Source organism: Rhinoraja longicauda, chromosome 13 (assembly GCF_053455715.1).
Source record: "Rhinoraja longicauda isolate Sanriku21f chromosome 13, sRhiLon1.1, whole genome shotgun sequence".
NCBI classification, from domain to species: domain Eukaryota; kingdom Metazoa; phylum Chordata; class Chondrichthyes; order Rajiformes; family Arhynchobatidae; genus Rhinoraja; species Rhinoraja longicauda.
Genome location: NC_135965.1, coordinates 47276279 through 47299198, shown reverse-complemented (window position 1 = coordinate 47299198; position 22920 = coordinate 47276279). Strand labels below are relative to the sequence as shown.

At 45.2% G+C, this 22920-nt stretch overlaps 1 protein-coding gene across 5 annotated transcripts in view; it reads left to right on the top strand.

The window, feature by feature from the left end:
* opa1 (OPA1 mitochondrial dynamin like GTPase) overlaps nt 1–22920 on the top strand; it is an 84640-nt gene that overhangs the window by 33845 nt on the left and 27875 nt on the right. For all 5 annotated transcript variants that reach the window (XM_078410915.1, XM_078410913.1, XM_078410914.1 and 2 more), the window contains 12 exons: nt 469–599; nt 1915–1987; nt 3037–3109; nt 4922–5037; nt 9148–9212; nt 9301–9377; nt 13133–13298; nt 15576–15728; nt 17592–17700; nt 18164–18243; nt 19604–19744; nt 21456–21572. In XM_078410915.1, coding sequence (XP_078267041.1) covers nt 469–599; nt 1915–1987; nt 3037–3109; nt 4922–5037; nt 9148–9212; nt 9301–9377; nt 13133–13298; nt 15576–15728; nt 17592–17700; nt 18164–18243; nt 19604–19744; nt 21456–21572 — 1301 coding nt within the window. The remainder of the gene's footprint in view (nt 1–468; nt 600–1914; nt 1988–3036; nt 3110–4921; nt 5038–9147; nt 9213–9300; nt 9378–13132; nt 13299–15575; nt 15729–17591; nt 17701–18163; nt 18244–19603; nt 19745–21455; nt 21573–22920) is intronic.

Below are 22920 nucleotides of genomic sequence, written 5' to 3'. Positions count from 1 at the left end.
ACGATGGGATAGTCCCAACCTCAACTACCTCCTCTGGCAGCTCAAAGGTATTTATTGACAAAATGCTGGAGTAACTCAGCAGGTCAGGCAGCATCTCAGGAGAGAAGGAATGGGTGACGTTTCGGGTCGAGACCCTTCTTCAGACTGAGGTCTCCTCTGATGCTCCTCTGGCAGCTCGTTCCATACACCCACCACCCTTTGTGTGAAAACTTTACCCCTCAGATTCCTATTAAATCTCTTCCCCTTCACCTTGACCCTATGTCCTCTGGTCCTCGATTGCCCTACTCTGGGTAAAAGACTGTGCATCTATCCGATCTATTCCTCTCATGATTTTGTACACCTGTATAAGATCTCCCCTCATCCTCCTGCGCTCCATGGAATAGAGGCCCAGCCTGCCCAACCTCTCCCTGTAGCTCACACCCTCTAGTCCTGGCAACATCCTGGTATAAACCATGCTTTGTGTTGCAGACGGGTCTGTGGATGCTGAGCGCAGCATTGTGACTGACCTGGTCAGCCAGATGGATCCACAGGGCCGGCGCACCATCTTTGTGTTGACCAAAGTGGACCTGGCGGAGAAGAACCTCGCCAGTCCCAGTCGAGTAAGTGTCCTTTCATGTCTGATCACCTGAAGAAATGTTTGAATTATATACACCCATCAGCCAAAACATTATGACCACCTGCCTAATATGCTGTTGGTCCTCCGTGTGCCACCAAAGCAGCGCCGACCCACCGAAGCATGGACTCTACAAGACCCCTGAAGGTGTCCTGTGGTATCTGGCACCAAAGCATTAGCAGCAGATCCTTCAAGTCCTGTACGTTGCAAGGTGGAGCCGCTGTGGATCGGACTTGTCGATCCAGCACATCCCGCAGATGAACACTTCATCATGTTCCTCAAACCATTCCCCAACAAAGTGTGCAGTGTGGCAGGGCGCATTATTCCTGCTGAATAATAACCCTGCCACTGCCATCAGGGAATACCATTGCCATGAAGGGGTGTACCGGGTCTGCAACGATGTTTAGGTAGATGACACGTGTCAAATTGACATCCACATGAATAGCCGGACCCAGGGTTTCCCAGCAGAACATTGCCCAGAGCATCACACTCCCTCCACCGGTTTGTCATCTTCCCACAGTCGGTTCGGACCGGACGGGATAGCCTTCGTTGCCCTCGCGCATCGATGAGCCTTGGGTGCCCAACACCCTGTCTGTCGCCGGTTTGTGGTTTGTCCCTCCTCAGACCACAGTCGGTAGGTACTCACCACTGCTGACCGGGAGCACCCCACAAGCCTTGCTGTTTCAGAGATGCTCTGACCCAGTCGTCTGGCCATAACAATTTGGCCCTTGCCCAAGTCGCTCAGGTCTTTACTCCTGCCCATTTCTCATGCATCCAACACATCAACTTCAAGAACTGACTGTTCACTTGCTGCCTAATATATTCCAGCCCTTGACAGGTGCCATTACAACAAGATAATCAATGTGATTCACTTCACCTGTCGGTGGTCATAATGTTTTGGCTGATTGGTGTATGTGTGCGCGGTACTTTGAAGCTTAAACTCTTGAGTTTATTTTAACGTGATGCAGGTAACATTTGTTCATAAGTGATAGGAGCAGAATGAGGCCATTCGCCCCATCAAGTCTACTCCGCCATTCGATCATGGTTGATCTATCTTTCCCTCTTAGCCCCATTCTCCTGCCTTTTCCCCATTACCCCGACACCCCTGATTCGTGATGGTCCACGAATAGGCATTCATTTGTTCATTTGGACATTGTGAAGTATTTGTGGTCACCATCAAGCTCACAGATTTATTTGATTATTTGTTTATACTTTAGTACAATTTTCCAACACAGTTTATTTTCACACACCGTGCATGATGTGCAGTGTATTTTTGTGATTGTTACCTTACGCATCTGCAGATTCAACAGATTGTGGAAGGCAAGCTGTTCCCAATGAAGGCTTTGGGTTACTTTGCAGTTGTTACCGGCAGAGGTAAGACTTTATTGCACATTTCTTAACAATCTCAATTGTTCCACAATATCAGCTTCACTGCCAAAGAAGTCTTTCTAGAAACGTAGACTGTCTCAAGGCTTATTGAGATTGTAAAGCTCTTATGCTGTAGCACCATGTTCGGCTCACTAGTATTGTCTCCTTGCACTACCCGTTGTACTTGTGTATTATTATATTCATGTCATAAGGTCATGTGATAGGGGAAGAATTAGGCCATTCAGCCCATCTAGTCTGCTCCGCCGTTCAATCGTGGCTGATCTATCTCTCCCTCCTAACCCCATTCCCCTGCCTTCTCCCCATAACCCCTGACACCCGTACTAATTAAGAATCTATTTATCTCTGCCTTAAAAATATCCATTGACGGTCTCCACAGCCTTCTGTGACAAAATGAATTCCACAGATTCAGCACCCTTTGACGAAAGAAATTCCTCCTCATCTCCTTCCTAAAGGAACTTCCTTTAATTCTAAGGCTACGACCTCTAGTCCTAGACTCTCCCAGTAGTGGAAACATCCACTCCATCCAAGCTTTCACTATTTGGTAAGTTTCTATGAGGTCCCCCCCTCATCCTTGTACTCCAGTGAGTACAGGCCCAGTGCTGTCAAACACTCATCATATATTAACCCACTCATTCCTGGGATCATTCTTGTAAACCTCCTTTCCAGAGCCAGCACATCCTTCCTCAGATATGGTGCTCAAAATTACTCGCAATACTCCAAATGCGGCCTGACAAGCACCTTATAGAGCCTCAGCATTACATCCCTGTTTTTGTATTCGAGCTCTCTTGAAATAAATGCGAGCATTGCGTTTGTCTTCCTTACTACCAATTCAACTTGCAGATTAACTTAATGTATAGTATGACGTGATTTAATTGAAAAGCAGGCGATCAAAAGCTTCTCACCGTATCTCGGTACACGTGACAATAATGTACTGATACTTTTACAAAAAAAAAAGTTTTCAAAAACATTATCTGCACTGTATTTTCTGTGTACTAAAATGCTTGTGTAAATGTTGTGTTTTTTTCATGAAACAGGCAACACCAATGAAGGTATTGATGCCATAAAGGATTATGAAGGAGAATTCTTTGAGAATTCAAAATTGTTGAAGTAAGACTTTAAATTGTTTGCGCTTTTTGTGATAATTTGGATTGCCAGAGGGTGAAGGAAAGAATATGGCAGGCAAATCATTTGCTGTTTCCAAGCTCTTCTTCTTCTTTCATGTCCATCATTCATGTTTCAAATGTTACATCACTGTCATCATTCGTCCTGAAAAGGGCGTGAGCTTCCGGCGACAATCAGTGGGAGCCATCGCTTGTACCGTAGATGATGGGGGTAGCAGAATTAGCTCAGGACACTTCCAGTTTCCAGCCCCGGCACGTGGACACTTCTGCTGTGGGGCCCCATGCTCTTGATTTGGGCAGTCCAAGTCTCCTGTTCCCCATCCGTCTGTGTCTGGGAGCTGACGTGGCCCACAGTTACCAGGCAGATAGCCAGTAATAAACCTAAACACCTAGTCTAGTCATAGAGTCATACAGCGTAGAAACAGGCTCCTCAGCCCAACTTGCCCACACCCACCAACAATGTCCCAGCTACACTAGTCCCACCTGCCTGCGCCTGGCCCATATCCCTCTAAACCTGTCCTATCCGTGTACCCGTCTAACTGTGGCGCAGCGGTAGAGTTGCTGCCTTACAGCGAATGCAGCGCCGGAGACTCGGGTTCGATCCTGACTACGGGCGCCGTCTGTACGGAGTTTGTACGTTCTCCCCATGACCTGCGTGGGTTTTCTCCGAGATCGTCGGTTTCCTCCCACACTCCAAAGACGTACAGGTTTGTAGGTTAATTGGCTGGGCAAATGTAAAAATATCCCTAGTGTGTGTAGGATAGTGTTAATGTGCGGGGATCGCTGGGCGGCGCGGACCCGGTGGGCCGAAGGGCCTGTTTCCGCGCTGTATCTCTAAATCTAAATCCAAATCTACCTCCTCTGGCAGCTTGTTCCATACACCCACCGCCTTTTGTGAAAATATTACTCCTCAGATTCCTATTAAATCTTTTCCCCGTCACTGTAAACCTACGTTGCAATAGTAGCTGCTAGTTCTGCCTTTAGAATCTCTGCTGGTCGTTGTTGGGTGATAAGTCTGTGAATGCAGAGCCACCTTCTCTCGAAGCTGGGAGACACCTTTTCTGGTACGTATTCAGAAACATCTAAAAAATATTACGCTTCCTAGAAATAAATTTTAAAATTAGTAATACAACTAGCAGTAAAATTAAAAACTTATTATGCTACTCTTGATGAGTTCAAGCACCAGAACAAATATAAATATTTAAAGAGTATAACTTGCTTTAACTCATCTGATCTCAAGATTGGGAATGTCCATTCAAGTTGTGGTTCAGTGGTTGGTTCGTGGGGAAACTGGAACCGCCCTGGCTGTTTTGCTGCTGGTTCGCCCAAATTAGTATCTAACTGAACATAACCAGCAAAAAACCCAGAACCAAATAGAAAAGCATACAGCAGAGAAACATTCCCTTCAGCCCACCAGGTCCACCCTAACCATTAATCACCTGTTCTTATGGATAGTCCTCACGCCTAGGATAGATGAATGTCTGATAGAAATAAAACATTGACCCGTGCCAACCACAGGGCCACACATTGATAATCAATAAAAGCTCATTTGATGTATTTCAAGAGTTAGATACAGCTCTTAGGGCTAACGGAATCAAGGGATATGGGGAGAAAGCAGGAACGGATTTTGGATGATCAGCCATGATGATATTGAATGGCGGTGCTGGCTCGAAGGGTCGAATGGACTACTCCTATTTTCTATGTTTCTATCCAACGTACCAGTAAGACCTTGTTATAATGTTCACCTCAACTGCGTGTCGGCATGCAAGAGCATCTTTTGAGTCCTTTCTCATTGTAGGACAGGGATGCTGAAAGCTCACCAGGTGACAACCAAGAACCTGAGCCTGGCCGTGTCAGACTGTTTCTGGAAGATGGTGCGGGAGTCTGTGGAACAGCAAGCTGATGCATTCAAAGGTAAATACAAAGTAGCTCTGACCAATGCATTTATGACCAGATTGATGAATATAACTAGATTACAATGCGATCGTGAACAGAACACAGTGGCATAGGGTAGAGCTGCTGCCTCGCTCACAGCGCCCGAGACCCGGGCTCCTTCCTGACTATGACTGCTGTCTGTACGGAGTTTGTACGTTCTCCCCGTGACCCGCATGTGCTTTCTCCGAGATCTTTGGTTTCCTCCCACTCTCCAAAGACGTACAGGTTTGTAGGTTAATTAGCTCGGTGTATATGTTTAAAAAAAGTAAAATTGTCCCTTGTGTGTGCAGGGTGGTATTAAAGTGTGGGGATTACTGGTCCGTGCGGAATCGGTGGGTTGAAGGCCTGTTTCCGGGCTGTATTAAAACAAAACAAAAATAATAAAGAACAACATTATTGTGAGTTAAATGTAATCGCAGTCGTGGGCAAATCTGGATTAAAGGTAGACACAAGAAACTGCAGTTGCTGAAACGTTGATGAAAACACAAAGTGCTGGAGGAACTCGGTGCATCCGGCAGTGTCTGTGCAGGGAGTAGACAGACAATGTTTCAGTTCGGGGCCCTTCTTCACACTGGAGAGTTGGGATGGGCCAGTTGTGACTTGGATTTCATTGCAAGTGCAGGATGGTATACTGGGGCAAACAACTTGCAGCTGCGTACTAAGAGGGTGGCAGTGGCGGCATGGATGGAGAGGGGCTGGTAGATCTACTATGGACAGAGAGGAGTCTAGGACTAGAGGTCACAGCCTCAGAATTAACAGATCTTCCTGTAGGAAGAAGATGAGGAGGAATTTCTTTAGTCGGAGGGTGGTGAATCTGTGGAATTCTTTGCCACAGAAGGCTGTGGAGGGCGTCAATAGATATTTTTAAGCCAAAGATAGATAGATTTTTGATTAGTACGGGTGTTAGAGGTTATGGGGAGACGGCAGGAGAATGGGGTTAGAAGGGAGAGATAGATCAGCCATGATTGAATGGTGGAGTAGACTTGATGGGCCGAATGGCCTAATATGGCTCCTATCGCTTATGACCTTATGATTCCATTTTAAATATGGGGTACATATTTAAGGCTCGGCGAGGAGAACGTACATTCAGAGCGATGTTATCTTGTGTATGAACGTACAGTCAGAGCCATGTTATCTTCACCAGGGGGAGGAATTATTTGAGTTTTATTTAAACTATTGAAAGACCCAATATGTTGGAGTAACTCAGCTGGTGAGGCAGCATCTCTGGAGAACATGGATAGGTGACATTTTACAGAGTGCTGGAGTAACTCAGCTGGTGAGGCAGCATCTCTGGAGAACATGGATAGGTGACATTTTACAGAGTGCTGGAGTAACTCAGCTGGTCAGGCAGCATCTCTGGAGAACATGGATCGGTGACGTTACTCCAGAGATGCTGCTTGACCCACTGAGTTACGCCAGCACTTTGTGTCTGCCTTTGGTATACCAACATCTCCTGTTCCTTGTTGTATTTATTTGTCCTGTTTTCCTTATCGAGTCAGGGATGGCAGGGAAGACGATGCATAATGGCTGTGAGGTATTTTAAAGAGATGTCTGTATTAATATAATAAATGAAAATGTCCATGAGATGGTGGTGATAGCAGGAAGATGCAAAGACTAGATAACTTCAATGTCGCTCATGAAAGTTTCAGCACACATGGTGGAATGTGGGCCAAATAATTGTAGTTCAGGCTGATAGAAATATCAACGGCAACTATCAGTCTTGTGTAATGAAAAACAAATAGATAACTCTAGTTTTGTTTAGTTTAGAGATACAGTGCGGAAACAGGCCCTTCAGCCCACCGAGTCCGTGCTGACTTGCGATCCCCGCACATTAACACTATCTTACACACACTAGGGACAATTTACATGTATATCAAGCCAATTAACCTGCAAACCTGCACGTCTTTGGAGTGTGGGAGGAAACCGGATAAAACCCACGCAGGTCACGGGGAGAACATACAATCTCCGTACAGACAGCACGTCGTAGAAGCCGGGTCCCTGGCCCTGTGAGGCAGCAACTCTCCCGCTGCCCCACCCTGCCACCCTCTAGACTTGCACCTTTGGACTGTGTGGTGTATTTGTTGGGCATTGGGGTGTTCCTGTCATGATGGAACTTTGGCCAACTTCTGCAGGGAGTTTGAGTTTAAAGATAATTACGCACTGCAGAATGAAAAATGGAACACTTTTGATCTAACTGATCCCAGTGAGAGTTGTGTTTCTGTGGTCAATAGATTTTGTGCTAAGACGACGTTTTGTAGCAACATCAGTAATACTGTTCTGGAAAAATAAACAAGCTAACAAGTTCAATTAAGTGGTGGACCGGCTGTCAGCAGCAGATCATCCGGCTTCAATTGTTTATAAATGGTCTTTATCAAATGATTTTTGGCAAATCATTCTGAGATCAAAATAAAAGTTAGAATGTGGAGTTAAATGTTGAACAAGTAACATTCAAAGCATTTGAGTTTAGTTTCGTTAGGAGATACGGCGTGGAAACAGGCTCTTCGGCCGAGCAAGTCCACGCTGACCAATGATCGTACACTAATACGATCCTAGGGTCAAATTACAGAAGCCAATTAACCTACAAACCTGTACGCCTTTGGAGTGAGGGAGGAAACCGGAGCACCCGGAGAAAACCCACGCGGTCACGGGGAGAACGTACAAACTCCGTACAGACAGCGCCCGTAGTCAGGATGGAACCCGGATCTCTGGCGCTGTGAGGCAGCAACTCTACCGCCGCGCCACCGTGCCGGCCTTATTAGAAACGTTCTCGTGGCGGTTTATGATTGAATACACGGGAAAAGATTGCAAGCAAAACGCAGTGTGCCGGAGGAACTCAGCAGGTCAGGCAGCATCTGTGGACGGAATGGACAGACAACACCTTGGGTTGGAACCCTTCTTCAGAAAGAGATTCTATGAATGATAGTTCAAATATTGTGTAATCATTTTCCTAAGACTAGAAATGTAAAATGGATCATACGTAAATAATGTAGAGTGAAATAAACTTGCCAGACATGCTTGTTCCTATTTCAGTATGTGCTGGTCAGTTTGCCCACGTGTGTAAATGTGGTCATGAAACGTCACCCATTCCTTCTCTCCAGAGATGCTGCCTGTCCCGCCGAGTTACTCCAGCATTTTGTGTCTATGTCCAGACTTAGCCGGCAGATTGTGAAAATGTCTGATTGATTAGTTGTACCATCTGTCTGTAAACGTCACCACGGTGGTGCAGCGGTAGAGTTGCTGCCTTACAGCGCTTGCAGCGCCGGAGACCCGGGTTCCATCCCGACTACGGGTGCTGTGACCGTGACCTGCGTGGGTTTTCTCCGAGATCTTCGGTTTCCTCCCACACTCCAAAGACGTACAGGTATGTAGGTTAATTGGCTTGGTGTATGCGTGAAAATTATCCCTTGTGTGTGTAGGATAGTGTTAGTGTGCGGGGATTGCTGGTTGGTGCGGACTCGGTGGGCCGAAGGGCCTGTTTCCACGCTGTATCTGTAAACTAAACTAAAGTAAACGTCAGTGAAGGCAGCTTTGGGAACAGAAACGTTGCAATCTTTTACACCGGAAATTTGTATCATCGGCGGTCACTGGAAGCGAGTGTGACTGTCCTCTCCATAGGGTCGGACGCCTGTGCGTGACTTTGTTTAGCGTGGGGAGACTGGTGCACAGACAGCCACCACACGGTCCTTGACAGATCTGGGTCAGGATCCAGTGGCGTGGAGTCCAAGACGACCGGGGACCCTTTTCCGCCGCAGCCTTCATCCATCCGCCTTCCCAGCCGTTGTGATGCTCCACTAAAGTCAGCCATCATCCTCCCTCCGCCTGTTCCACCGTTGAGGTCTTGGTTGGATCGCTCTTTGTCAGGGACCTCCCCCTCGACCTTACCGCCATGGGTGACCCTACCAGGAGCACAGCTCCAGGCGGCATCGCTCTCAGGATCACAGGACCACACGAGCTTCTCCACCACGACAAGGTGACAATCCATGGAGAAGTGCTTTGTATTTTGTACTTTGTATCGAGGTCCTTTCACTCTTAAGATAATTTTAACTTTTCACTTTATTAACTACAATGCATTTTCTTTCACGATCTTAGCTACTCGATTCAACCTGGAGACCGAATGGAAGAACAACTATCCTCAGCTGAGAGAATTAGACAGGGTAACGTTCAATTCTTGTTTCACTGTTTGGGTATGTGTAATCTGTTCTCATTTGTACTTCTTTCTAACTTTATACTTTCCTTTATTAGAATGAGCTGTATGAAAAAGCCAAAAATGAGATTCTGGATGAGGTGGTCAGTTTAAGCCAGGTTACTCCGAAACACTGGTAATGCCTAATTTATATTGGAGCCACTAACTGATTGATGTGCAATTAATAAAATAGAATCTATCTGTCCATCTCAACTTTGAACAAATTCTCTCTGGGTTTTGCATGTTATTTTAATTTTATTGTATTTTCACAAAGAGTAGTGTTTTAGTCTATGTTCATTAGACTGTGCTTGAAGTGCTTTGATAATTACTTTTGTAGAGTGTCAGAATATAACAATACTTTCTTATATTAAAAGCCAACATCTCAGTATAAATTGATTAGGATCCCAACCCGAAACGTCACCTATTCATGTTCTCCAGAGATGCTGCCTGACCCACTGAGTTACTCCAGCACTCTGAAACGTCACCTATCCATGTTCTCCACAGATGCTGCCTGACCCGCTGAGTTCAGCACTCTGTGAAACGTCACCTATCCATGTTCTCCAGAGATGCTGCCTGACCCACTGAGTTACTCCAGCACTCTGTGAAACGTCACCTATCCATGTTCCCCACAGATGCTGCCTGACCCGCTGAGTTACTCCAGCACTCTGTGAAACATCACCTATCCATGTTCTCCACAGATGCTGCCTGACCTGCTGAGTTACTCCAGCACTCTGTGAAACGTCACCTATCCATGTTCTCCACAGATACTGCCTGACCCGCTGAGTTACTCCAGCACTCTGTGAAATGTCACCTATCCATGTTCTCCACAGATGCTGCCTGACCCGCTGAGTTACTCCAGCATTTTGTGTCTTTTTTTGGTATAAATCAATGTCATTTGTTCAATTATGTAAATGTTATATTTGTGCTGGCTTAAAAAGCCAAATCCATGATGTGAGCCTTAACATCAATAATGAACCAAAAGAGAGTTAGATAGAGCTCTAGGGGCTAGCGGAATCAAGGGGTATGGGGAGAAGGCAGGAACGGGGTACTGATTGTGGATGATCAGCCATGATCACGTTGAATGGCGGTGCTGGCTCGAAGGGCCGAATGGCCTCCTCCTGCACCTATTGTCTATGTTTCTATGTATCTAACTCCTCTGAAATACACTGAAAAAACATGTCCTGCACTGTTTAGAGTTCAGACAGAATACAAAGGACGGTTATTTATCCAGAGCTTGTTCTCATGCTGTGAAAGATTGCTCCATTTGATTTTTAACTGTGTCAATATTCCTTATTTGCATTCCCTTTCTGAACTTTGCAATATCCAGATCAAATGATGATGAGATCTGACATTTTATTACCTCTGCTATCAATTTCGGCACACCCTTGCCAGAAAAAGTCCTTCAACGCAGTCCATCTTTATTTCTGTAAATATAGTCCAAGATATAATGATAAAACAATATAATGAAGAGTTGAAGGGTTAAAGACCAGTTTAAATCCTAATAGTGCTATTGATTAGTGGTAGAGGGTGAAATGTTTTAGTTAGCTGGCAGAGCACTTAAATGAGTTCCCCAAAGGAAGTATGTGGCTGTTTTGGGAATCCGTGATAGATTAGTAACTTTCAGAAACTGAGAAGGAAATAGATCAAAGTTACTGAATCAATTTGATGATGAATCAGGTAGTGTTTTCCATTGTGTTTGGTATCTTATTAGTATAAACACTAAGTGGCCACAGTTTCCCAACCGGTTTATGTTGGTATCAATTGAACACAATGCTATTTTACTTATTTAGTTTAGTGGTACAGGCCCTTCAGCCCACTGAGTCCATGCTGACCAGCGATCACCCCGTACACTAGCACTATGCTACACACACTGGGGACAATTTACAATCTTGAACCGAGGATAATTAACCCGCAAACCTGTACATCTTTGGAGTGTGGGAGGAAACCGTAGCACCCGGGGAAAACCCACGCAGGTCACGGGGGGAACTTACAAACTCCGTACAGACAGCACCCGTAGTCAGGATGGAACCCGGTCTCTGGTGCTGTGAGGCAGCAGCTCGACCCGCTGCGCCACCATGCCACTATTGATCTGAAAGTATTAAACAAAACGCGTCTCAATATAGCAGTGGTTGGAAATCAGTTTTTAATACTTGTGGATAGTTCAGACAAAGTGGGAATTAACTGCATCCCACTACATAATATGCAGTGATGAAAGGGAATGCTGCAAAGAATGTTGAAGAGATATTTTTCAAGGAAACTATGCATTAATGATCCAAATTAATTTTAGGCTTCAGGGCACTTTAATTCATAAGTAACTGACCCGTTCATAAAGTCATATAACATGCAAGCAGACCCTTCGACACAACTCGTCTGTACTGATAAAGATGTCCCATCTTCACTAGTCCCACCTGCCTACGTTTGACACACATCCTCTCAGCCATTCCTATCCACGTACCCATCCAAATGTTTTTTAAATGGTGTTCCTGTATCTGCCTCAAAAAAAAAACCTCCTCTGGCAGCTCGTTCCACGTATGGAAAAGGTGCCCCTCAGGTTCCCATGAAATCTTTCCCCTTATACCTTAAACCTATGTCCTCTGGTTCATGATTCCCCCCACCTGGATAAAAGACTGTGTGCATTCATACTGTCTATTCTCCACATGATTCTACACACCTCTGTTGAAGAAAATGCTTTACTTCTCTTGATTCTAGGTTCTGGATGGCTTGGGATAGTCAATCCTCAGTGTAGCCCAGTTACAACACACAATTCATCAGAGCACAGGTTATCCATTGTCATAAGGTCATAAGGGATACAAGTAGATTTAGGCCATTCAGCCCATCAAGTCTACTCTGCCATTCATTCATGGCTGAACTATCTCTCACTCCTAACCCCATTCTCTTGCCTTCTCCCCATAACCCTTGACATCTGTACTAATCAACAATCTATCTATCTCTGCCTTAAATATATCCACTGACTTGGCCTCCACAGCCCCCTGTGCCAAAGAATTCCACAGATTCACCACCCTCTGACTAAAGAAGTCATCCATTTTCCATGATAAACCTCCGCCACGCCTTTGTTTGTTGGCTGCCTTTCTTGCAGAACCTCGTGTTAGTCAGAATCTCAGAGGAGACATGGAAATAGCCTGTTTGACTTGAAATGGGCTTGTCTTTTAGTACAAATTCTGGGTGAAGAAACTTTCTATTCAAATAAAGTGTGATGAATCACTGGAAGATGATGCATCTTGCATGAATAAATAAATATATTATTTGCAGTCAACTTGCCTTATCCTTAAAACTAATCTTAAAATCCTCCCCTCTCCCATCGGGCAAAAGGTACAGAAGTGTGAAAACGCACACCTCCAGATTCAGAGACAGTTTCTTCCCGGCTATTATCAGGCAACTGAATCATCCAACCACAACCAGAGAATAGTCCTGAACTACTATCTGCCTCTTTTGTAACTTGGACTATCCTTGATTGGACTTTACTGGCTTTACCTTGCACTAAACGTTATTCCCTTATCATGTAATTGGATCGATTGTAATCATGCATGGTCTTTCTGCTGACTGGTTAGCGCGCAACAAAAGCTTTTCACTGTACCTCGGTACACGTGACAATAACCTAAACTAAGCTCGTATTATACTTGGGACGAATGAAACATTCTTGGTTTTGTGACAAAACACTTCCAGTTCACATTGTTTGTCTTGTAAGCTGTCGGTCCAGGTTTCACAATGAATGAATGAATGAATGAATGAATGAATGAATGAATGAATGAATGAATGAATGAATGAATGAATGAATGAATGAATGTGCATCCTCAGTTTGAACTAAACTAATGTGCCAAAATGTAAAGTAGCAAGAAGTCTGCCTCACTGGAGTTGTGCGTGTGTTTGTAGGGAGGAGATTCTGAAGCGGAAGCTGTGGGAGAGGGTCTCTACCCATGTGATGGAGAACATCTACCTTCCAGCTGCTCAGTCGGTGAACTCGGGCACGTTCAACACCACCGTGGACATCAAGCTCAAGCAGTGGACGGACAAACAGCTGCCGCACAAAGCGGTGGAGGTGGGAACCACGTGCATGTTTGCTCTCACTCTCAGCTCCTTTGCGGACATTTTAAATTGAGTGAGGGAGGGAGTGTTTAGCTTGCGGGGTTTTTTTTGCCCCTGGAGCAAATGGTAATGAAGAGAGAGCTAAAAGGATTACATTTATAAAGAATTACTTTCACTTGCCTAATCTGTCTTTTAAACCGTGACTTGTCATAGAGCTAGCTGTACAGCACGGGAACAGGCCTTTCGGCCCACCTTTTCCATGCTGACCAAGTTGGCATACTAGGCTGGTCCCCATTTGACACACTGCCCACTTAACGCTATCCATAGTGTAAGAAAATAACTGCAGATGCTGGTACAAATCGAAGGTATTTATTTCACAAAATGCTGGAGTAACTCAACAGGTCAGGCAGCATCTCAGGAGAGAAGGAATGAATAACCCTATACCATTTATTTGCTTAAATTCCTTTTTAAAGTCATAATTGTATTCACTTCCAAAGCTTCCTCTGGCAGCTCTCTGAGGTCCCCCTGAAATCTCTCACCTCTCGCCTCAAGCCTGTGCCCTCTAGGTTTTGAATCCTCTACCCTTGGATAATTTATATTGGTGAGAGCCTGTGCTCTAAGACTACTCAGAGGCACACAGCGTGGAGGCGGGGCCCTTCGGCCCAACTTGCCCATGCCAACAAACGTGCCCCATCTACACTGGTCCTACCTGCCTGCATTGTAGTCATAGAGTGATACAGTGTGGAAACAGGCCCATCGGCCCAACTCGCCCACACTGCCAACATGTCCCAGCTACACGAGTCCCACTTGCCTGCACTTGGTCCATAACCCTCCAAACCTGTCCTACCCATGTACCTGTCTAACTGTTTCTTAAACGATGGGATAGTCCCAGCCTCAGCTACCTCCTTTGGCAGCTTGTTCCATACACCCACCACCCTCTGTGAAAAAGTTACCCCTCAGATTCCTATTAAATCTTTTCCCTTTCACCTTGAACCTATGTCCTCTGGTCCTCGATTCCCCTACTCTGGGCAAGAGACTCTGTGCAGCTGTCCGATCTATTCCTCTCATGATTTTGTACACCTCTATAAGATCTCCCCTCATCCTCCTATGCACCATGGAATAGAGACCCAGCCTGCTCAACCTCTCCCTATAGCTCACACCCTCTAGTCCTGGCAACATCCTCGTAAATCTTGAAAAGGAACACTCTCCAGCTTGTGTAACGTGGTGTTCCAGCGCCTTGCGTTTGGAGCTGAGGGAGGCCAGAGGATTTCCTGTTCAGCCACGGTGTTCTGTGGCGTACGGAATCTCTCACCAAGTCCACCATTTGCTTCACCGGTATTGCCTGGGACCAGTGGTGGAAAAACTGCGTTCAGGTCACCAAGTCTGGAATCGGTCACATTAATCATTCCATCCCATTTGTGTTCAATTAGATCACCCAGTACACAATTCTATGTGTTTTTAAATTATAGTTTTTTACATTTATTCCAAAAATGCAACGTTTTGCCAACATCTGAGCAAGTCACGATATAGCCATTTTAGGCCACTTAAGGGGGGTGGCACAGTGGTAGATAGAGCTGGTGCCTTGCAGCACCAGACAACCAGGTTTGTTCCTGACTAGGGGTGCTGTCTGTACAGAGTTTGTACCTTCTGGGATTTCTCCGGGTGCTCCAGTTTCGTCCCGCACTCCAAAGACATACGGGTTTGTAGGTTAATTTGGCTTTGGTAAAAATTGTAAATTGTCCCTAGTGCGTAGGATAGTAGTTGTGTACAGCATGGCGTGGACTCAGTGGGCCGAGTGGCCTGTTTCCACGCTGTATCTCTAAAGTGTAAAGTAAAAGCCTCAAAAGAAACAGCGTAAATCAGTGCTGCAACACAGTCTGCTAAACCATTTAAATATATTGGCATCATTATAGTTACACAGTGTACCTAATTATCTTATTGTATTATCGATTATTGCATATTTATTGATTGTTATTGTTTTAATGGGCCTGTTCAGTTGCAGCAAGTATAATTTAATTATTCCATTGTCATTGGTAGACGTGACACTAAAACACTTGACTCCTGATTTATTTAAAAGGTGTACTAAAAATAAATGTTTCTCTGACTGAAGAATTTATTGAATTCTATTAATATCTTTTAAAGCGATGGGCAAGTTTAATATCAATTAAAGTATGTCAGCGATGCTAGCAAGAGGATGCATTAATTAAGGTTGTTGGAGTAATTATTCCTAGCTAAATGTTTTGGATAAACCTTTCCAATTTTATTCACAAGCGTAAGTTCTTGTTTCCAGGTTGCGTGGGAGGCGCTGGAGGATGAGTTTGCTCGCTTTATGTCCGAGCAGAAAGGGAAGGACCACGATAATATATTTGACAAACTGAAACAAGCCGTCAGAGATGAGAGTATCAAACGTCACAAATGGAATGAGCAAGCAGAAGGCAGTCTGGTATGAAGTCCGCTCACCAGTGTAAACGCGCGCGAATTAGATCGTTGTTGTCAAGGAGTTCCCATCGTTGGATTTAGTTGTTTGTAAAGTTAGCAGTGTGTGTGGTTGCTACACAAGAGGTGCTCTCTCTGCAGCGACTGAGGATTACCTGAGAGGGGGACCAGAGAGTGGGCATAAGCATCTCTTCAGGGTGAGGTGTAGTGAAAGGGCCAGTGCATGGTCCTCTGCTGAACCCATCAATGGCTTGGGTGTGGAGATGGATTATAATAGGATTAAGTTTGAATATGACATAAAGCTAGTAAAGAAATAAATCATAAAAAGATTATAGACTACAAGCAGATATAAATTGGCTGTGGGATTGAACAAAGGGTGGCACAGCGGGGAAAGCTGCAGCCTCTCAACCCCCGAGACCCGGCTTTAATTCTGCCCTCGGGCGATGTCTGTGTGGAGTTTGCATGTTCTCCCTTTGACCGCGTGGGTTTCTCCAGGAGCTCCGGTCTCCTCCCGCATCCCAAAGACATGTGGGTTTGCAGGTTACTTGGCCTCTGTAACAATAAAAGCCCCTTGTGTGTAGGGAGTGGATGCGAAAGTGGGATAATGTAGAACTAGTGTGAACGGGTGATCGATGGACGGCGTGGACTCGGTGGGCCGAATGGCCTGTTTCCACGCTGTATCTTTGAAGTAAACTAAACCAAAAGGGGTTTGATGGAGGATCATAGGAGATGCACAAAAAATGCCGGCGCGGACGATTATTAAACATAAGTGTCACGTGGCCAGAAAACACAATACAGATGCTCCTCGACTTTGCGATGGTGCAAACGGTAACGGCCCATAGTGAACCGCAGCTCACGTGATTAGGTGCATTAAACGCATTTCGACAAGATATTTTCGGTTTACGATGGGCTTCTCGGAACGGAACCCCATCATAAGTTGAGGAGCACCTGTAATGATGTTTAACTTAGAGGTATTTATTCACAAAATGCTGGAGTAACTCAGCAGGTCAGGCAGCATCTCGGGAGAGAAGGAATGGGTGACGTTTCGGGTCGAGACCCTTCTTCAGACTCAAAGAAGGGTCTCGACCCGAAAAGTCACCCATTCCTTCTCTCCCGAGATGCTGCCTGACCTGTTGAGTTACTCCAGCATTTTGTGAATAAATACCTTCGATTTGTACCAGCATCTGCAGTTATTTTCTTATATTATTTAACTTAGAGGTGCTGGTACTGCAAGCCAGCATGTGCTGTCACACAGACAGCACTGAGAGTAATATCGCCAACTAGAAAATAATTGCAGTACGTACGGATAGGAGAGCAAGAGAACGTTGGGGAAAAGAAAGAGGCCGCAGTTAATGAGAGGCTGAATGTGCCAGTAATGTAAAAATCTGAATTAACACTGGCACTGCTTATAACTCCTTGTGGTTAATGCTTCATTTAGTTTGATTTAATTTGAAAATAATTGGATTTTCTGGCGACAATGGAATATACTTCACATTAGGTACATGTACTTTACATTGGAGGCCAATTCTCTGGATGCTTTCAAGAGAGAGTTAGATAGAGCTTTTAAAGATAGCGGAGTCAAGGGATACGTGGAGAAGGCAGCAAGAGGGTACTGATTGTGGATGATCAGCCATGATCACTGTGAATGGCGATGCTGGCTCGAAGGGCCGAATGGCCTACTCCTGCACCTATTGTCTATTATATATTTTGCTAAATATCATAGATATATCATTTCAGAACTTAATGCCAATTCTTTCAATAGGGGAAAAAAATCCATGATTATAAGGTGCAGGCATGCTGAAAATGGACAAGATTTGATTTTGTTTCCATGACTGACTGATATTTAATCATTGTTCTGGGTGTTCCACAGCGGGTCATCCAGCACAACGCTCTGGAAGATCGTTCTATCTCTGACAAGCAGCAGTGGGATGCAGCAATCCATTTCCTGGAGGAAACGCTGCAGTCCCGTCTTCGAGACAGTAAGTTTACAAGCTTTCCATTCCAGTACGCCCATAGGTTTAAAAGCCAGGTTAAGTTTCAAACCTTTTTGGTTTAGTTTACATTAGTTTAGAGATATGGCGCGGAAACAGGTCCTTCTGCCCACCGAGTATGCACCGACCAGCGATCCCCGCACACTAACACCTACAAGCTAGGAACAATTTACATTGATACTAAGCCAATTAACCTACAAACCCGCACGTCTTTGGAGCGCGGGAGGAAACTGATGATCTTGGAGAAAACCCACACAGGTCACAGGGAGAACGTACAAACTCCGTACAGACAGCACCTGTAGTCAGGATTGAACCCAGGTCTCGGGCGCTGTAAGACAGCAACTCTACCGCTGCACCACCATGCTGGGCAGGTTCTAAAGGGATTATGCACAGGCAAATCTTCTCCTCTTCACAAGACGGAATTCTCACTCGTGTCTTGTTATTTTTACAGTTGACTCTGTAATTCATGATATGGTGGGACCTGACTGGCAAGAGAGATTGTTCTACTGGAAATCGAGGTCTCCAGAGCAGGTGGGATAATGCCATTTTGTAGAGCTCTATGACTCCAACCTTTCCTCACAAGACAATTCCTCCAAACCTGGACTTATCCTAACGGGCGTTCACTGAAATGCCTCATAAAGCCAATGCTTCTTCCTGTAAATAAAGCGTCCAGAACTGTCCACAGTTCTCCAGAGAGGTGGCGTCACACTGTCTTATGCAGTTGCAGTAAGACTTCACTGCTTTTATATTCCAAGTAAAGGCCAGCATTCCATTAGGCTTCTTGACACTAGCCAGATTTCTATCTATGAGGATACTCAGGTAGACACAAAATGCTGGAGTAACTCAGCGGGTCAGTAACAAAGTCCTGCCCCCCCCCCCCCCCCCCCCCCCAACATCAGTCTGAAAAAGGGTCTCGAACCGAAAAGTCACCCATTCCTTCTCACCAGAGATGCTGCCTGTCCCGCTGAGTTACTCCAGCATTTTGTGATACCTTCGATTTGTACCAGCATCTGCAGTCATTTTCCTACACAATCTGTTTCCTGACATCACTAAGTTGGGAGGAAGGGAAGCGACCAGTTTGCAATAAAGAGTACCGATCCTTGACTCCCTTCAGAACGTGACCAGCCATCTGATCCCTAGTTATGTTATTGCTCGATTGATTCGCCGGGCAAAATCCCTGGGTGGTCTTGGAGGAGGGGGGACGCTCCTGAAACTGCGGAGCATCCTGGACAATACAGCTCACCCCCTCCATGACACACTGGTCAAACTGAGAGCACCCTGGACAATACAGCTCACCCCCTCCATGACACACTGGTCAACCTCAGGAGCACCTTCAGCAACAGACTGGTCCCACCAAGATGCAGCACAGAACAAATGCCACAGGAGATTCTTCTTCCCTGTGGCTATCAGACTGTACAACCCCTCCCCCTTCTGTCGTGGGGTAGACTGAGACTGACTCCCCTCCCACGCCCTCCCTCCAATCTCTGCACATCCCCCAATCCTTTCCACTCGTTATTTTAATTTCATGTTTCATGCATCTTGTTGTGTTTTATGACTGTTGGCAGATCAATTTCCCTCCTGGGATAAATAAAGTTCTATCGTATCGTATGAGCCAATTGGCTTTATTTAAGAGTCTTTGAGAGCCTTTGAGTATTTGGTACAAAATTAACTTGTTAAAGATGACAAAATACAAGATAAATGTAACAGTTTATATTATATATTAAAAATTTAAAAGAGCATTGTAGAATACTCTGAAACTTGAAATGTCTTCTTGCATAAATCAATGAAGACCTATGATCTAGTTCAAGCATAAACTGCTATCAGCATTTTCCCGTTCCTGTACTTCAGTGTTACATGTTTGACCCTAAAGAGAGCGTGTCTGTCATTCCAGCATGTTCGCAATGAGACCAAAGCAGAGCTGGAGCGCCTGATCAGGATTAATGAGGAGCACAGGGCTTATCTGGCTAACGATGAGGTGACAACAGTCCGGAAAAACCTGGAGGCAAAAAGTGTAACTGTGGATACTATTCTGGTACGTACGGCTCACCAAATTTCTATGCACACATATCTCACTTTATTTCCAAACGCAGCAAAGTTTTGTGTATAGTTTTGTGTGTACATATAAGACGGTAAGACGTAGAGGCAGAATCAGGCCATTCGGCCCATCAAGTCTACTCCACTATTCAATCATGGCTGATCTATTTATTCCTCTCAACCCCATTCTCCTGCCTTCTCCCCGTAACCAGTTGAAGCCCTCACTAATCAAGAACTTGTCAATCTCCGCTTTAAAAATACCCAATGACTTGGCCTCCAATGAAAAATGTTCCCAATGTTGGGGGAGTCCAGAACCAGGGGCCACAGTCTAAGAATAAAGGGGAGGCCATTTAAAACTGAGGTGAGGAAAAAAACGTTTTCACCCAAAGAGTTGTGAAGATGTGGAATTCTCTGCCACAGAGGGCAGTGGAGGCCAATTCACTGGACGAATTTAAAAGAGAGTTAGATAGAGCTCTAGGGGTTAGTGGAAACAAGGAATATGGGGAGAAGGCAGGCACGGGTTACTGATTGTGAATGTTCAGCCATGATCACAATGAATGGCGGTGCTGGCTCAAAGCGCCAAATGGCCTCCTCCTGCACCTATTTTGTATGTTTCTATGAATTCTACAGATTCAGCTCTGGTTAAAGAACTTACTCCTCATCGTCATTCTAAAGGCACATCCTTTTTGTTCTGAGGCTGTGCCCTCTGGTTCTAGACTCTCTCATTACTGTAAACATCCTTTCCACGGCCACTCTATCCAGGCCTTTCATTATCCGGCAAGTTTGAACGAGATGCCCCCCTCCTCCTTCTACAACACGAGGCGCGACCCAAAACATTATCTGTCTATTCCCTCCACAGATGCTGCCTGGCCTGCTGAGTTCCTCCAGCACTTTGATATGTTTGTTTATTATATTTGTTTTATATTTGTAGCTGTTACTTATTTGTAGCTTTCTTTCATGAATTTAATTCGACAGTTGAAAAAAATACAAACCTGGGTCTTTTTATTTTTGAATAAATCTATTGCTACCTACACAAGTCATGCAGAACGATGACAATTAAAGCAATTTCTGCTAACCTCTTAAAACTTTAGGTCCCTGAGTGATCGGGATTTTTGTAACTCATTTTTAAATTTACACCGATCAGCCAAAACATTATGACCACCTGCCCAATATGCTGTTGGTCCTCCGTGTGCAGCCCCATACACAGCAGGGTGCGATGCACTGTGTATTGTGACACATTCCTCCCGTGACCACCATTAAAATTTTCTGTGACTTGTGCCACAGTCGACCTTCTGTCGGTTCGGACCAGACAGGATAGCCTTCGTTGCCCACGCGCATCGATGAGCCTTGGGCGCCCAACACCTTGCCTGTCGCCGGTTTGTGGTTTGTTCCTCCTCGGACCACTGTCGGTCGGTACTCGCCACTGCTGACCGGGAGCACCCCACAAGCCTTGCCGTTTCACAGATGCTCTGACCCAGTCATCGGGCCATAACAATTTGACCCTTGTCAAAGTCGCTCAGGTCTTTACTCCTGCCCATTTCTCCTGCACCCAACACATCAACTTCAAGAACTGACTGTTCACTTGCTGCCTAATATATCCCACCCCTTGACAGGTGCCATTGTAACAAGATAACCAATGTTATTCACTTCACCTGTCAGTGGTCATAATGTTTTGGCTGATGGGTGTATTTCATGTTTCCTGGCTCTAGATTAAAGATACTTGGCATCAGATTTACCGAAAACACTTCTTGAAGAAGTCGCTGATCCACTGTAATCTCTGCAGGAGAGGCTTCCACTATTATCAACGGCAATTCGTAGACTCCGAGGTATGGTGACAGTGAACAGAAGGACATGCCGCGATCGGTTCAGAAGCCTGCTTTACACGTGTTGCAGCAAAGTCTCGCAGCCTGCAGTTGTACGTTGCCTCTCAGCTGGGACGTGTCAAATAGCTGGTGACAGATCTCACAAACACCTCAGCTAACAAATGGGTTCTGTTGTTTTTTTACTGATGTCAATAAGTTAATCTCCTCCATAAGTCGAAACGTGCAGGTGCACAATAGAAAGTATTCTGAGGGGATGTCTCGCAGCCTGGTCTGCCCACTGCTCTGCTCTTGGCCCCCGGTACCTGCAGGGAGCGGTGACCACAGCCCAGTCCAGCACAGGCTCGGCACTACTTGCCGTCCACTCCATCCTCACGGTGCATCAGGAAGGCTGCAAGTATCGTCAAGGATGCTCCCACCCTGGCCGTTCCCTTCCCTCCCCTCTCTTCCACCTCTGGGAGAAGGTACAGGAGCTTGAAGCTCTGTCATCTGGATTAAAGTGCAGATGCTCCCCGACTTACGATGCTTCGACTTACGATATTTTTTATTTTTATTTATTTTATTTTTTTTAAAAGCATATGTACAAATCGAAATTTTAAAAAAACACATTTGTTACAAAGTTCTTACATAGCTTCAATTTTTAACGATATTTTACGATATTTTGATTTTATGATGGTGCAAAAGCTGGACAATGGCAGCTCGCTTCCAGCCACCTGATCAGGTGCATTTAAATGCGTTTTCGACTTAGGATATTTTCGGTTTACGATGGGTTTATCGGAACGTAACGCCATCGTAAGTTGAGGAGCACCTGTCCAGCTTCTTCTCCGCTGCTATCTGACTCCTGAATCAATCACCCGTTCCACCCCTCCTTCCCAGAGCTACTCCCACGTACTCTACTTTTAACTCCACCTCATTAGGTGATTCTGTTTTTGCACTTTAGATTTTTTTACAAACATGTACATTGCACTTCAATCTTTGCACCGTTCTTGAGGTTTTTACTTTTGTATTTGTGTTTATTGCGAGCCTCTGTTTATGGTTTACTCTTAACTTCATGCCGTCTAGTACATTGCACCCTGGTGTAAACGACCATAAATTCTTCTGAATCTGAATGGTAGTCACAGAAAATTTAGAGATACAGCGCAGAAACAGGCCCTTCGGCCCACCGAGTCCGGGCCGTCCAGCGATCCCCGCACATTAACACTATCCTACACACGCTAGGGACAATTTACATAGGAAAAAAAACTGCAGATGCTGGTTAAAATCGAAGGTAGGCACACGATGCTGGAGTAACTCAGCGGGTCAGGCAGCATCTCGGGAGAGAAGGAATGGGTGACGTTTCGGGTCGACACCCTTC